Below are 17,396 nucleotides of genomic sequence, written 5' to 3'. Positions count from 1 at the left end.
TAAGCTGAGGACACGCAGCAGAATGAAAGGTACACTCCACCTTTGAAGGATTATAAATGTCTTGAATTTAATTCCACATCCGAGGTATATACAATGAAACTTGCAAAGCGCATTCTTAAATTAATAAGGATATAATATACAAAGCTTCTCTTCATAAATTGCCGTGAGATATAAAGTTTTAGAAGCAAGAGAGCAAGTTAAAGTCGTGTCAAATTATAACGGATTGAAATGGGAAACCTGCCAATGACTGCGACCCGGCGGGTGACAGGTCCGTGCGTTGCTGGACATGGTGCGAGTTTTCAATAGTTTCCTAACCCATGTTTTAGAATCCACAGCACAGGAGGCCACTCGATCCCTCCTGCCAGTGCTGGCTCTTTGAAACAGTGACCCCATTAACCCCACACCCCCTGCTCTCCCCCGATAGCCTGACAAACTTCAGTTCCAAGTATTCGCATCAGGATCTGCTCCCAGAGCGGGGGGAGGGTCGAGCAGGACTGACGTCGAGCCGGGGAGGGGGGTCGAGCCGGGGAGGGGGGTCGAGCCGGGGAGGGGGGTCGAGCCGGGGAGGGGGGGGGGGGGTCGAGCCGGGGAGGAGGGGGCTCGAGCCGGGGAGGGGGGGGGGGTCGAGCCGGGGAGGGGGGGGGGGTCGAGCCGGGGAGGGGGGTCTCGAGCCGGGGAGGGGGGTCTCGAGCCGGGGAGGGGGGGGGGGGTCGAGCCGGGGAGGGGGGGGGGGGGTCGAGCCGGGGAGGGGGGGGGTGTCGAGCCGGGGAGGGGGGGGTGTCGAGCCGGGGGGTGGGGGGTGTCGAGCCGGGGGGGGGGGGGGGGTGGGGTCGAGCCGGGGAGTGGGGAGAGGGTCGAGCGGGGAGAGGGTCGAGCGGGGAGAGGGTCGAGCGGGGAGAGGGTCGAGCGGGGAGAGGGTCGAGCGGGGAGAGGGTCGAGCGGGGAGAGGGTCGAGCGGGGAGAGGGTCGAGCGGGGAGAGGGTCGAGCGGGGAGAGGGTCGAGCGGGGAGAGGGTCGAGCGGGGAGAGGGTCGAGCGGGGAGAGGGTCGAGCGGGGAGAGGGTCGAGCGGGGAGAGGGTCGAGCGGGGAGAGGGTCGAGCGGGGAGAGGGTCGAGCGGGGAGAGGGGTCGAGCGGGGAGAGGGTCGAGCGGGGAGAGGGTCGAGCGGGGAGAGGGTCGAGCGGGGAGAGGGTCGAGCGGGGAGAGGGTCGAGCGGGGAGAGGGTCGAGCGGGGAGAGGGTCGAGCGGGGAGAGGGTCGAGCGGGGAGAGGGTCGAGCGGGGAGAGGGTCGAGCGGGGAGAGGGTCGAGCGGGGAGAGGGTCGAGCGGGGAGAGGGTCGAGCGGGGAGAGGGTCGAGCGGGGAGAGGGTCGAGCGGGGAGAGGGTCGAGCGGGGAGAGGGTCGAGCGGGGAGAGGGTCGAGCGGGGAGAGGGTCGAGCGGGGAGAGGGTCGAGCGGGGAGAGGGTCGAGCGGGGAGAGGGTCGAGCGGGGAGAGGGTCGAGCGGGGAGAGGGTCGAGCGGGGAGAGGGTCGAGCGGGGAGAGGGTCGAGCGGGGAGAGGGTCGAGCGGGGAGAGGGTCGAGCGGGGAGAGGGTCGAGCGGGGAGAGGGTCGAGCGGGGAGAGGGTCGAGCGGGGAGAGGGTCGAGCGGGGAGAGGGTCGAGCGGGGAGAGGGTCGAGCGGGGAGAGGGTCGAGCGGGGAGAGGGTCGAGCGGGGAGAGGGTCGAGCGGGGAGAGGGTCGAGCGGGAAAGGGAATGATGGAGGGATGAAAGAGAGGGAGAGACGATGTGTAATAAATCTGGTTAAAACAACTTTCCTGAAGTAAGTTTGAAGCTGAAACAAATTAAGTTGATAATTGTATGAAAACCGAAAACAGGGAGTGCCCCAGATAACAGTCTGACCCGTCCCACTTGGATTTAGCTTAGTTCCTAGAGATTCCTGGATACTCCTGACAAGTTGGCCAGCTTACAGGGGACCTCTCAATGGCCAACTGGGCTACAGGAGTTCCACGTCCTGCTCAGAGGCAGATGTGGGGAAAAGAATGTGAAGAGTTTCATAACATCAAAAGATTATCACCAAGGCATCAAATCTAATATTGTAAGTCCATGTTTGATGGAGGGAAATGCGTGTTTACAAAAGGAAAGGTTCTTTTAACATTCAGGAGTCTAGTTTGGCACTGGAACAAAGGCATTGTGCACGATTTTTCACAGAAACTGGAAGAAAAGGATCAAAGGGTTGGAGAACAGTCAGGGCAGCTTGGTTTCCTTCGTAACTATTCTGGCTGGAGCACATTTTTGACGCCAAAAAAATGAGCTGATGCTTCAGAAACCAGCCAAAGCCGAGGACAGTACCATCATCAGCTTACCGATTCATGTATGGCAATAGTTCGGGGCCTAGACATATTGTGGGAAACCATAGCAACAGGACTGGGCCTAAACATTCTGGGGAAAACCATAGCAACAGGACTGGGCCTGGACATACTGGGGGAAACCATAGCAACAGGACTGGGGCCTAGAAATACTGGAGAAAACCACAGCAACAAGACTGGAGCTTAGAAATACTGGGGAAAACCTCAGCAACAGGACTGGGGCCTAGACAGACTGGGGGAAACCATAGCAACAGGACTGGGCCTAAACATTCTGGGAAAACCATAGCAACAGGACTGGGGCCTAGACACACTAGGGAAGACGACAACCACAGGACTGGGGCCTAGGCAGACTTGGAAAACCATAGCAACAGGACTGGGGCCTAAACATTCTGGGAAAATCATAGCAACAGGACTGGGCCTGGACGTACTGGGGGAAACCATAGCAACAGGACTGGGGCCTAGAAATACTGGAGAAAACCACAGTAATAGGACTGGAGCCTAAATTAATGGTAACCAGACAGTGATGTTGAGTCAAAGGCGAGTTCCAGGTCCCAGCTTTGCCTACTTCATTAGCTGATCCAAGCAGAGACAACGTTGAAGGTTCTGGGAGAGATTTAGGGGTCTATACAAGACTGAGGAAGACAGAAAGTGATGGAATTGTGACTCAGTACAAAGCACTCTGGCTAATGTCCTGCTCGCATGATGATCCTCGGGAAACAGGGTGGAGAAAGTTTTTCTACAAAAGTGTGTGGGGGGGGGGGGGGGGGGGGGGGGGGGGCCTTTTGACCTGCTCCAGGAACGAACTGGGAATACTTGGCAGTCATTCTTCTGGGCTAAACCTGCACAGAGCAACAGTAATTACAGATGTGTGAAGCATAACGGAAGCAGGCAGAAATATTTCCAAATGCTCTACCCCTAATTTAAATATGCATTATTAGCAAGTCACAGAGAAATGTATTATTTGCAATACGTGATTTGGTGTTTATTTTGTGACAGAAAACATGGCATATGTAAACTTGGAGATTTATTTTGACACTCTTGTTAATCTTTGCAGCTGTTGTGATTTAATTGAGGGACTCACTAGGGTCACTTCAGAGGGCAGTTAAGGGTCAGCCCATTGGTATAGGACTGGAGTTGCTGATAGGCCCAGGCTGACAGGCCCCAGGCTGCGTAAGGATGGAAATTCCCTTCCCTCAAGGACATTAGTGAATCGGTTTACAACAAACTGACTGCTTCAATAATCACTTAGTTATTGGGATCAGCTTCTCATTTCTAGATATCTTAGAATTCTCAAATTATCCTTGGTAGGATTTGAACTCATTGTTCTCTCGATTTTTAGTCCAGCAAATGAAGCACTTGCACTCACTATGCCCCTGATCTAATGAAGAGCATGGTGGGGAGGCACAGAAGGGGGTGAAGTTTAGTCAGAGGAACTTAGTAAATAGGAATCTGCAAAATGAAAATCAAAACTTCAAATAAGGTACAATATTTGTGTTCACTCCAAACCGTTGGTCTGTCATTCGGATCTCCTTTTCCACTCCTCCTCGCCCTCCGTCTCCACCCTTCACCGTCAGGCCAAGAGACCGAGACGAGTCACCTTCGCCGAGAGGAATGAGTGGATGATGAAAACGATGGTTTTGGGGCAGGATTGTAGATTGAGTTGCTGTAAGAGAGAAAGTTGCCCAATGACTGGTCCCATTGACTCAGGCGGAGAGAGATCAGGATTCAGAACAGGCAGTTGGTGCGTGAGCTATCGCCTCATTGGGAGAATCCATCCCTAACTGCGGACACTAGGGTCGTTTGCGGCACAATTTCACCGGGCGTAAGGGGTTCGTGTACAAGACAAAGCCAGAGCACGGGACCTCAGACATACACAGTGCTGTTCGGAGCGCAGTGCCATGATTTGGGCCCAGCGACAGTGAAGGAACGGCGATATATTTCTCAGAGGGGAACTTGGAGTTGGTGGTGTCCCCATGTATCTGCTGTCCTTTTTGTTTCAGCTGTAATCATTTTAACTCGCGAATCAACAACTGCCACAATCTCAGAATCTGTGCATCAGAAAAGGATCGAGCAATAACCACAATGTTTCAGAAGATCATCTTCCATCTACTCTCCTGTGGATTTTACTCAGTTTATTTCCTGTGGGAAGCGTCTGCTACAAAACTCTGGTCTCACCACCCCTCACACCCCTCCCCAACTGGGAAACGGCTCCTAAAGACCAGTGTATTTATATACACCGTCCATCACCTCGGAAAATTCCAAAGCACTTCACAGCCAATGGATTACTGTTGTGCTGAAGGAAACAAGCAGTTAATTCGCGCACTGCAAGATGCCCCAAACAGGAACGTGAATCCGACCAGTTCAACTGTTCCGCAGTGATGCTCGTCAAGAGCGGATAATTGACCAGGAGACTGGGTGAACTCGTCTACTCTTCATACATTGGTGTCGTTGGATTGCTTACATCGATCTGACGGGCAGATGGGGCCTCATCTAAGCAATCAGTACTGACCCTCTGACAGTGCAGCACACCCTCAGTACTGACCCTCTGACAGTGCAGCACTCCCTCAGTACTGACCCTCTGACAGGGCAGCACTCCCTCAGTACTGACCCTCTGACAGTACCGCACTCCCTCAGTACTGACCCTCTGACAGTGCAGCACTCACTCAGTACTGACCCTCTGACAGCACGGCACTCCCTCAGTGCCGGCCCTGCGGCACTCCCTCAGTACTGACCCTCTGACAGTGCAGCGCTCCCTCAGTACTGACCCTCTGACAGCTTAGCACTCCCTCAGTACTGACCCTCTTGACAGTGCAGCACTCCCTCAGTACAGACACTCTGACAGTGCAGCACTCCCTCAGTACTGACCCTCTGACAGTGCAGCACTCACTCAGTACTGACCCTCTGACAGCATAGCACTCCCTCAGTACTGACCCTCTGACAGCACGGCACTCCCTCAGTCCTGACCCTCTGACAGCACGGCACTCCCTCAGTACTGACCCTCTGACAGTGCGGCACTCCCTCAGTACCGGCCCTGCGGCACTCCCTCAGTACTGACCCTCTGACAGTGCTGCACTCCCTCAGTACTGACCTTCTGACAGTGCAGCACTCCCTCAATACTGACCTTCTGACAGTGCAGCACTCCCTCAGTACTGACTCTCTGACAGTGCTGCACTCCCTCAGTACTGACCTTCTGACAGTGTAGCACTCCCTCAGTACTGACCTCCTGACAGTGCAGCACTCCCTCGGTACTGACCCTCTGACAGTGACGCACTCCCTCAGTACTGACCCTCTGACAGTGCAGCACTCCCTCAGTACTGACCCTCTGACAGTGAGACACTCGCTCAGTACTGACCCTCTGACAGTGCAGCACTCCCTCAGTACTGATCCTCTGACAGTGCTGCACTCCCTCAGTACTGACCTTCTGACAGTGCAGCACTCCCTCAGTACAGACTCTCTGACAGTGCTGCACTCCCTCAGTACTGACCTTCTGACAGTGCAGCACTCCCTCAATACTGACCTTCTGACAGTGCACCACTCCCTCAGTACTGACCTCCTGACAGTGCAGCACTCCCTCAGTACTGACCCTCTGACAGTGACGCACTCCCTCAGTACTGACCCTCTGACAGTGCAGCACTCCCTCAGTACTGACCCTCTGACAGTGCGACACTCGCTCAGTACTGACCCTCTGACATTGCAGCACTCCCTCAGTACTGACCCTCCGACAGTGCAGCACTCCGTCAGTACTGACCCTCTGACAGTGCAGCACTCCCTCAGTACTGACCCTCTGACAGTGCAGCACTCCCTCAGTACTGACCCTCTGACAGTGCTGCACTCCCTCAGTACTGACCTTCTGACAGTGCAGCACTCCCTCAATACTGACCTTCTGACAGTGCAGCACTCCCTCAGTACTGACTCTCTGACAGTGCTGCACTCCCTCAGTACTGACCTTCTGACAGTGCAGCACTCCCTCAATACTGACCTTCTGACAGTGCAGCACTCCCTCAGTACTGACCTCCTGACAGTGCAGCACTCCCTCAGTACTGACCCTCTGACAGTGACGCACTCCCTCAGTACTGACCCTCTGACAGTGCAGCACTCCCTCAGTACTGACCCTCTGACAGTGCGACACTCGCTCAGTACTGACCCTCTGACATTGCAGCACTCCCTCAGTACTGACCCTCCGACAGTGCAGCACTCCCTCAGTACTGACCCTCCGACAGTGCAGCACTCCCTCAGTACTGACCCTCTGACAGTGCAGCACTCCGTCAGTACTGACCCTCTGACAGTGCAGCACTCCGTCAGTACTGACCCTCTGACAGTGCAGCACTCCCTCAGTACTGACCCTCCGACAGTGCAGCACTCCCTCAGTACTGACCCTCCGACAGTGCAGCACTCCCTCAGTACTGACCCTCTGACAGTGCAGCACTCCGTCAGTACTGACCCTCTGACAGTGCAGCACTCCGTCAGTACTGACCCTCTGACAGTGCAGCACTCCCTCAGTACTGACCCTCTGACAGTGCAGCACTCCCTCAGTACTGACCCTCTGACAGTACCGCACTCCCTCAGTACTGACCCTCTGACAGTGCAGCACTCACTCAGTACTGACCCTCTGACAGTGTAGCACTCCCTCAGTACTGATCCTCTGACAGCATAGCACTCCCTCAGTACTGACCCTCTGACAGCATGACACTCCCTCAGTACTGACCCTCTGACAGTGCAGCGCTCCCTCAGTACTGACCCTCTGACAGCACGGCACTCCTTCAGTACCGGCCCTGCGGCACTCCCTCAGTACTGACCCTCTGACAGTGCGGCACTCCCTCAGTACTGATCCTCTGACAGTGCAGCACTCCCTCAGTACTGACCCTCTGACAGTGCAGCACTCCCTCAGCACTGACCCTCTGACAGTGCAGCACTCCCTCAGTACTGACCCTCTGACAGTGCAGCACTCCCTCAGTACTGACCCTCTGACATTGCAGCACTCCCTCAGTACTGACCCTCTGACAGTGCAGCACTCCCTCACTACTGACCCTCCGACAGTGCGGCGCTCCCTCAGTACTGACCCTCTGACAGTGCGGCACTCCCTCAGTACAGCCGAAACAAAAATGACAGCAGATACATGGGGACACCACCAACTCCAAGTTCCCCTCTGAGAAATATATCGCCGTTCCTTCACTGTCGCTGGGCCAAAATCATGGCACTGCGCTCCGAACAGCACTGTGCGTGCACCTCACCAAGACAGCAGCGGTTCACATCACGACCTTCTCAAGGGCATTTAGAAATGGGCAGTAAACGCTGGCCCAGCCAGCGACATCCACACCCTGAAAAAATAAACATTCATTTATTTATTCCAATTTTTAAGTTTGGTTTGGGACTGGAGTCACATATCGGCCTGGACAATCCCAGATTTAGCTTTAAACTGAATTTAAACTTTCAGCCTGCGCTGGTGGAATATGAACTCACGCCCTCGGGATGTTTTGTCCATTAACAGAACCTCAAACACTAAACTGCGCCTCAACCTTTGGGGTTCTCTGTGGAACAAAGAGTCTCAAAAGTACTCACAATCTCCGCCTCGGATGCTCCGAAATCCAGGTACAATACTTTGACACCATCGTCAGAGGACATGCGAAGCTTCTCAAAGGGTTGACTCAGGAGGATCTTGGGTCTGCCAATCTCAGAGAGGTCCTGGTAGATGGTGAAGCCCTTCTCCAAGTGGACAGCCAGTTTGCAATCCTGCCCATCCCAGGTACATGCTGAAGCAAGAAGGAGAAGTGCAGAGAGCATTATACCATGGGGGCCAGCCAACACCGGGATCTTTCTCAGAGACATGATATTAACTCTTCCTTAATTCTCTGGTCTGGAGGACAAAGAGATGCTGAGGGTGTGGTGGGTTCTGAAGAGACTCGAATACAAGAACACATGCAGAATCCTCCAGCTTGCTCCGACTAAGTGTTGACGCCGGGACTGAATCGCGTGCGGTTCGCGTTCCGTCGGGGGCGCTCTTTGTGGAGCGTGAATTCTTAGCAAGGTCTTCCCAGTGGGAGTTCTAACCCGAGGCTGGAGTGATTGCCAAAGAGCCGGCCAGCTGCAGCTGTCTTTGAGCGCTCCACTTACCACACGCTCACTGCAGCCAGCAAACGTGGCTCACAGAGGACCTGCACCCCCCCCCCACCCAACCCCCCCCCACCCAACCCCCCCCACCCCAACCCCCCCCACCCCAACCCCACCCACACCCCCCCCAACCCCACCCACACCCCCCCCACCCACACCCCCCACCCACCCCCCCAACCCGACCCCCCCCACCCACACCCCCCACCCAACCGCACCCACCCCGACAACCCGACCCCCCCCAACAGGCCCCTCCCACCCCCACCCCCCCCAACAGGCCCCTCCCACCCCCACCCCCCCACCCCACCCCCCACCCCCCACACCCCCCACCCACCCCCCACCCCACCCCCCATTCAACCCCCCCACCCCAACCCCCCCACCCCCCCAACTCCTCCCCACACCCAACCCCCCACCCCCCCAACCAACCCCCCCCAACCCCCCCAACTCCTCCCCACACCCAACCCCCAACCCCCCCAACCAACCCCCCCAACCAACCCCCAACCAAATCCCCCCCCCACCCATTCTCTGGCATTTAGTGAAAGTAGAGATCTCACTGAAACCTACACAATTCTGATGGACGGGATTCTCCCAACGGGAGTCTAAGTACCGACGCCAGAGTAAAAACCGGAGTGTTTTACTCCGGCGTCGCCGCCCGTTCCCAGACCCCTATTCTCCGCGATTCGCGTGGCGCTGGTTTCGGGGGGGGGGTGGGGGGGGTGGGGGTTCGCATGCGGCGGTCGGGATGGCGTGGCGCGATTCGCGCGGCGCCCCTGCGATTCTCCCACCCGACCGGGGTGGGGGGGGGGGGAAATACCGCCCGAGGTGTCTCGATGGGGTGGGCACGCGTTGTTTCCATTGGCTGAGGAATCTAGAACAGGGCTCCGGAATCTCGAAGAGGAAAGGCCACTCACCTGTGACGACCTCCTGAATCAGCTCAGCCGCGTTGTGACAGCCATCAACCAGCAGCCGTGTCCACGTGGACAGGTCCAGGTGGATTTCCGCGGAGAACAGGTGAGTCTCCACACCGTGAGGAGTGCCAGCCCTCAGGACAAAGGACAGGTCAGAATTGTCAGCCAACAGAGTGCCCTTGGCAGGGCCAGAGTGAACGAGCCTGAAAGACAAACCATCAACCACATTCACCCTCTCCGTCCATTACAGGCAAGCCCATCTCACACCCACTCCCAGGCACCATCGATCCTCCAACATCCGGCACTGAATTACAAAACAGTTCGAATTTAGCTGGGAGAAAACGGGTTCCAGATTTTGGGTGGATGGTGTTTTGAGCAGTATTGAATTGGGAGGTATTGACCAGATAGAACATAGAACATTACAGCGCAGTACAGGCCCTTCGGCCCTCGATGTTGCACCACCTGTGAAACCACTCTAAAGCCCATCTATACTATTCCGTTATGGTCCATAATAGAACCTGTCTGCACTTAACTCACTCGAGGGAAATCAGACAGGGGAGGAGGTCACACCTGGAAAGTCGGTGGCATCTCACCAGTCACCAAGAACCCTGGTGCTATATTCAACTACAAATATTGTCCCATCGCCAAAAACAGCCTACTTCCATCTCCATAAATTCACCCAACTCCACACCGCCTCATCTGATCTGCTGCCAAATCCTTCAGCCATACCTTTGTTACCTCTAGTCTTGACTATTCCAACCTTCTCCTGGCTGACCCTCCATCCTCCACCCCCAAAACCTGAGCTCGAGCACACCTCTGCTGCCTGTATGATAAGCTCACGCCAAGTCCCTTTCACTCATTACCCACCGCACTTGCTAACCTCCACTGGATCACCATCCAGCAACCTTACAATTTGAAACTTTTTTATCCTCGTTTTCAAATCCTTCCATGGCTTCTCCCCATCTCCGTAACCTCCTCCCACCCAGGAGCCCTCCCGAGGTCGCTGTACTTCTCCAACTGTGCCCCATTGTGCCTCGATTTTAATCACTGAATTCCCTCCCTCGCTGCTACTCCATAATCCTTTAAACCTCCTCACCCGCTCTCCATATCCCTCGATACCCTGGGCATCAACAATTTATCACAGAATCTTTACAGTGCAGGAGGCCAATCGGCCCATCGAGTCCGTACTGGCTCCCTGACAGAGCATTCTACCTAGCCCCACTCCTTGTACATTCAGGTAGCAATCCAGTTCCCTTTTGAGCATCTCCCTCGAATCTGCCTCCACCACTTTCATTCCAGATTCCAACCATCCTCTGGATGAAAAAACTTTTCTTAATCACTTTTACTCCTTTTTGCCAATTATTTTGAATATGTGCCCTCTAGGTCTTGATGAGTGAGAACAGTTTCTCATTATTTACCCTGTCTATGTTCCTCAGGATCTTGAATATCGATATCAAGTCTCCTCTCAGCCTTCTTTTCTCCAACGAAAACAGACCCAACCTCTCCAATATCCCCATAGCTATAGTTTCTTATCCCTGGAACCATTCGTGTGAATCTCCTCTCTACTCTCTCCAATGCCATCACATCCTTCCTCAAGTATGGTGTCCAGAACTGGGTGCAGTCTCCAGATGAGGCCTAATTAGTGTCCTATACAAGTTCAACATGACCTCCTTACCCTTGTACTCAATGCCCCTATTAATAAAACCTAGGATACGATAAGCTTTATTAACTGCTCTCTCAACAGGCCCCGCCACCTTCAATGATTTAGGTACATAAACACCAAGATCCCTCTGCTCCTGCATCTCCTTCAGAGTTTCTTCCTTTATTTTATTCTATCTCTCCATATTCTTCCTGACAAAATGAATCGCCTCCATTTCTCTGCACTGAACTTCATCTGCCACTTGTCTGCCCAATCCACCAACTTTCTTATTAGGCGCCGGAATGTGGTGACTTGGGGCTTTTCACAGTAACTTCATTGAAGCCTACTTGTGACAATAAGTGATTATTATGTCCTTTTGAAGTTCAAGACTATCCTCATCACGGTTGATAATGTTTCCAATCTTTGTACCATCTGCAAATTTTGAAATCATGCCCTGAATACCACAGTCTAGGTCATTAATACACATCAAGGGCAAGGATCCCAACACTGACCCCTGGAGAACCTTCCTCCAAACTGAAAAACAACCATTTATCACGACTCTGTTTCCTGTCACTCAGCCAATTTTTTACCCAAGTGCCAGCTTTCCGTTTTATTCCACGAGTTAGAATTTTGTTCACAAGCCTGTTGTGTGGCACTGGATCAGATGTCTTTTGAAAATCCATATACACCACATCAACATCATTGCCGTTATCAATCTTCTCTGTTACCATCTGAAAAATCTCCAGCAAGTTAGTTAAACATGATTTTCCCTTAATGAATCCATGCTGGCTTTCCTTAATTATCCTGCGCCTGCCTAGGTGACTATTGAATTATAGTTTCGAGATGTTTCCCTACCACTGGAGATCTGTAGTTTCTGGCTTTATCCTTGCACCGTTTTTGAACAAGGATGCAACATTCACAATTTTCTAATCCCCCAATACCACCCCCATGTCTAAGGAAGACTGGAAGATTTACAGCAGTGCCTCTGTGATTTCCACTCTCATTTCCCTCAGTATCCTTGGATACATCTCCTCCAGTCCTGGTACCTTATCAATTTTGAACAGAAATAGCCTTTCTAACATCTCTTTATCAATTGTAAATTCTTCTTGTGTACCAATCATCTCCTCTCTCACCTCACCCTGGCAGCATTCTCTTCCTTTCTAACCTATGCAAAGGAGTCAGAGGTGGAGGAAATAAGAACAGAAACAAAGAACCCAAACAGAAGGCTTCTTGTGGTGATTGTCTCTTTAAGGGCAACACAGCAGAGTAAGAGCCATATGGCATGTGTCCAAAAGAATGGAATCACCCCTATGGTGAGAGAGGTTCCAAAGCAGAGACATTTTGGGAGTGAGTTACAGCCATGGGGCTGCTTTACTATTCCCATTTATAAATACCTTTTCTGTACGCTAATGAAGTCTGTGAGAGTGCATCTCATCACCCACCACCATCGTCTCAAGGAACAACTAGGCTGGACAATAAATACTCTTTTCAACTTTGCCAATACTGGGTCCTTCCTTTAATGCTATTTGGCGTTACAGATTTCAGTCAGGAGGAGGCAGTGCTGTAGCTGACCTGGTTGCTATGAGCGGGTGCCTGGAATTGGGGCTGTTCAAGCTCTCTGTGGTTTGTGGTAAGCTGGTGTACAGCAGCAAGTCCTTCTCCGTGAGAATGGCCAGAACAGGTTTTTCCACGTCACTGGTCACCTGTAACAAAGAAAACAGCGCGGTAATGCCGGGTGTGCCAGGACCACGCGGAGAGAGAGCCTCCCCATCGCCCACTGGGCCACCTTGGAGAGAGGGGCCCCTCCCCCAATCAACCAAGGAGGGAAATCACCAATGTGGAGAGTCTTCGCCAGCAAATCTTCAATGGGATGATATTTGAAAGAACGAGACAAACTCTCCTTGTGTAATGAGGCTTAATTTCCATTGTGGATCACCCTCCTATATCAGGGTCTGAGAGATGGACAAAACTAGACATCACAAGTACTGTGGTGCTCAGAAACCTTCCCCAAAAAATATTCAACATAGCCGTCATCGTTCAGGGGCAGGCTGTGGTACCATCACTGGATTAGTGATCCAATGGCCCATTGCTCTGGGATCACAGGTTCAAATCCCACTACAGCAACTGGTACAATTTAAATTCAATTAATTGATGGGTGAAAATCCTGGAACTCCCTCCCTAACAGCACTGTGGGTGTACCTACACCACTTGGACAGCAGGGGTTCAAGAAGGCAGCTCACCACCACCTTCTGAAGGGCAATTAGGGATGGGCAATAAAGGCTGCAGGGCCCACATCCCCGAAGTGATTGAAAATGACGCGGCGATATTTGGGGTTTCAGAGAAGCCGGAGCTCATGGGGAGGAGGAAGGCCGATGTCGTGGCCTTCGCCTCTCTGATTGCACGGCAGCAAATTTTGCTGGAGTGGCGGTCGGCATCGCCACCGGGGGTAGCGGCTTGGTTGGGAGACCTATACGGCTTCCTGCGGTTAGAGAAGATAAAGTATGAGTTCCGGGGCTCAGCAGGGGAGCTTGAGAAAAGGTGGGGGGAATGTTTGTGACCCGTGTTTGAGGAGCTGTTCGTCGCAGGGGGGTGGTGTGAAAAAGGGGAAAAATCTGTACAGACTGTATAGTTGATTGTTGGAGGGCAGCACGGTGGCGCAGTGGTTAGCACTGCTGCCTCATGGCGCCGAGGTCCCAGGTTCGATCCCGGCTCTGGGTCACTGTCCGTGTGGAGTTTGCACATTCTCCCCGTGTCTGCGTGGGTCTCGCCCCCACAACCCAAAAAGATGGGCAAGGTAGGTGGATTGGCCACGCTAAATTGCCCCTTAATTGGAGAAAAAATAATTGGGTACCCCAAATTTATTTTTTAAAAAGACAAAACCTGGGTCTGAAAACCAGTCTCAATAACGGTGACCATGAAGCTTTCATCGATTGTCCTCCCCCCGAATGTCCTTCAGGAATTCAGCCCACATTTGACTCCAGACCCACAGCAATGCGGAAAGCCCATTGAAAAATCATCCTGCCACCGGACTGTGTGATTAACTAACCAGGCAGGGTCTGGCCTCCTGTGCAGTGTCGAGGTCTGCCCCCCTGTGCAGTGTCGAGGTCTGCCCCCCTGTGCAGTGTCGAGGTCTGCCCCATCGCCTCAGGCACAGCACGATCCCAGCAACAACTTGCATTTATATATTTAACCAGTAAAACATTCCCAAGGTGCTTGACATATACATCATCAGACCAGGACACACAAGGAGATTTGAGGTTGTTGGCACGTCTCTCGTGCATCAGTGTTCAATGTTGTTTATTAAAACTCCTGTGAAATCTTTTAGTACATTGAAGGCACTTTATACAAATGCAAGTTACTGTTAACTGCAACCATCATGAGTTTTCTTTTTACTTCAAAGGGGTTGACGAACACTTTAACCTTGTAAACAAAGGGAACTCACCTGCTCAGTCAGCCAGCCCACATGTTTAATTTCTTTACTCCCGGCTATGCCAGTGCTGCCTGCCAGGGCTCTCATCTCTGCTTTGACCAGGGGCAGGAGTGCGCTGGCATTCCCGTGAAGGGCATTGAACCAGGACTGGGCAGTGGCACTGTCCTTCACCCTCAGAGAGACGGAAGACTTCCCATCCGCTGAGGAGAGGTCAATATACCTGATCGAAGGAGAAAGACAGAGACTGAGATCAGTAGAATCATTCACACAAAACAATCCAGAAACGATGAAACTCCAAATAGATATTTAAAACATCAGCTTCTCACTCAGATGTAGGAACATAGGGACAGGAGTAGACCATTCAGCCCATCGGCACTGCTCCACCATGATTACGATTGTGGTGATCAGATACTTCAATGACTTTCACATCCATTATCCTCATAACCCTTCACATTATTTTCAATCAGGAATCTATCCATCTCCGATTTAAATACCCTCAATGACTGAGTTTCGCCAGCCCTCTGGGATACAGAATTCCAAAGATTCACAACTCTCTGTGTAAAGAATTCTCTCCTCGTCTCGGTCCCAAGTAGCGTCCCCCTCATTTTGAAATGGTGTCTCCTGCTTACAAAAGGAACTGGATTTGCAGCTTCAGAGGCCCCGGGGTGTACGGATGCTTTAAAGGTGGTTGGACGAGCTGGGAAGGCACCTGTGCTTTATAAATAAGACTTGAAAAGATGGCCCACCAAGAGGGAGGCTGAGAAGATGTCTCCCCCTGCAACCCCCCCCCCCGGACTGGGAAAGAATGAGAAGATATTTCTTCACCCTCTGGAATTCTCTATTCAGGAGAGATTTGCTCACTCAGTCGTGGAGTATGTTCAAATCAGAGATCATTAGATTTTTGGATACTACGGGAATTATGGTATCCAGTGATCACTTAGGAAAGTGGAGATAAGATCAAACATTAACTTATTGAATGGGGCAGCAGGCTCGAGGCATGAAAAAAAATGAAATGAGCTGAAAATCGCTTATTGTCACAAGTAGGCTTCAAATGAAGTTACTGTGAAAAGCCCCTAGTCGCCACATTACGGCGCCTGTTCGGGGATGCTGGTACGGGAATTGAGTGATCTACTCTTGCGCACGTAATTCTTCTGAGCAAGAAAGTCCTGCATCGTAAAACACTGGGCAAGGCCTCGGACTAATTCTGGCCCCACACTTCAGAAAGGATCTCATGGATTCGGAGAGGAGATTTACTGCAAGAGGTAGCAAGGGTGAAGGATTTCAGTTATGGGAAGTAACTGGAGATGCTGGGATTGTTCTCCCTGGGTGAGGAAAGGATAAGGGGAAGTTTAACAGAGCTGTGGACAGACACCTCCTCCCGAGGGGGATGCAGTACATTTGGGAATTTGGATCAAAGTGGGAATTCGACGCAGAGGAAAGAGGGGCTATTTTGCTTTCCAATTTTTCACCCGTGATAAAGTGGTCTTGCCCCTGCTGCAGGAGGCGAAGCAGGGTATTGGACGGGTATTGGGCAGGTATTTATATGCTTTTAGGCAGCAGTGGGGAAAAAGACACATCCGGCACCTCAGAGGAACCTGGTACATTGATTGGCTGGATGTGTTCAGTGTGAGGGGCAGTGTCTGAAAGAAGGGAAAGTTACGGCTGATATAGAATCTCTCTGTGCAGAAGGAGGCCATTCGGCCCATTGAATCTCCATCCACCCTCCGAAAGAGCAGCCTACTAAGGCCCATTCCCCCACCCGATCCCTGTAACTCAACCTAATCTTTTGGACACTAAGGGGCAATTTAGCATGGTCAATCCAACTAAAATCTTTGGACTGTGGGAGGAAACCCACGCAGACACGGAGAGAAAGTGCAGATTCCGCACAGTTACCCAAGGTCAGATTCAAACCCAGGTTCCCGGCGCTGTGGGGCAGCAGTGTTAACCATAGTAAGGTAAAACAAGTACTCCAAAATTGAAGAGAGTTAATACAAGAGAAGTAAAGTGAAGATCGCGGGGAAGCTCCGTCAGGTGGAATGCGCGTGCTGTAATATGTAAAATGTCATTGGTGCCCCGGTGTCCTGGATGACCAGGTTTGCAGGAAGCGCTGTCAGCGACAGAAACGCGAGTTATGGGTTTTCGAGCTGGGGTTGGAATCACTGTAGAGAGCTATATGGATCGCACAGGCAGAGGTGGTCACATTGCACTCCCTGCAAAGGCGGTTCTGATCACGTGGAATCTGCTGCTTGAAAGGGTGGTAAAAGCAGATTTGGGAAGAGAACTGGGCAAACGCCCCAAAAGGAAAAGATTACACAGACCCGCAGAAAGAGCAGGGGAGTGGCAATAATTGGACAGTTCATTCAAAGCTCCACCACAGTATGACGGGAGCAATGGGTTAGGCAGAGCAGCTGAAATGGGAAAGGGGAGAACCATTATTATTTACTGGCCATCTCGGTGTAAACATAGACAACACACCATAAGACGAAGGAGCAAAAGTAGACCATTCGGCCCAACCCACTCCCGGGGACCACCTGTAAATACTGACAAACTCCTGGTGACCCCCTGTAAATACTGACACACACCCCGGGGACACACCTGTAAATACTGACACACTCCCCGGGGACATTCCTGTAAATACTGACACACTCCCTGGGGACATTCCTGTAAATACTGACACACTCCCTGGGGACATTCCTGTAAATACTGACAACCCCCGGGGACATCATGTAAATACTGACAGACTCCCCAGGGACCACCTGTAAATACTGACACACTCCCCGGGGACACACCTGTAAATACTGACACACTCCCCGGGGACCCCCTGTAAATACTGACACACTCCCCGGGGACCCCCTGTAAATACTGACACACTCCCCGGGGACCACCTGTAAATACTGACACACTCCCCGGGGACACACCTGTAAATACTGACACACTCCCCGGGGACCC

At 52.5% G+C, this 17,396-nt stretch overlaps 1 protein-coding gene across 1 annotated transcript in view; it reads right to left on the bottom strand.

Annotated features, from left to right (window-relative positions):
• Positions 1–2,087: 2,087 nt before the first annotated feature.
• The window catches only part of snta1 (syntrophin, alpha 1), a 989,140-nt gene continuing 973,831 nt past the window's right edge, over positions 2,088–17,396 (bottom strand). Inside the window, exons 3-7 of the mRNA XM_072515362.1 lie at positions 14,460–14,667; positions 12,590–12,720; positions 9,382–9,581; positions 7,925–8,115; positions 2,088–4,028 (exon numbers count right to left, since the gene is read on the bottom strand). Coding sequence (XP_072371463.1) covers positions 3,936–4,028; positions 7,925–8,115; positions 9,382–9,581; positions 12,590–12,720; positions 14,460–14,667 — 823 coding nt within the window. The 3' untranslated portion in view covers positions 2,088–3,935. The remainder of the gene's footprint in view (positions 4,029–7,924; positions 8,116–9,381; positions 9,582–12,589; positions 12,721–14,459; positions 14,668–17,396) is intronic.

Source organism: Scyliorhinus torazame, chromosome 8 (genome assembly GCF_047496885.1).
Source record: "Scyliorhinus torazame isolate Kashiwa2021f chromosome 8, sScyTor2.1, whole genome shotgun sequence".
NCBI classification, from domain to species: Eukaryota; Metazoa; Chordata; class Chondrichthyes; order Carcharhiniformes; family Scyliorhinidae; genus Scyliorhinus; species Scyliorhinus torazame.
Note: the sequence above shows the minus strand (reverse complement) of the source record. Positions and strands in the feature narration are given on the sequence as shown.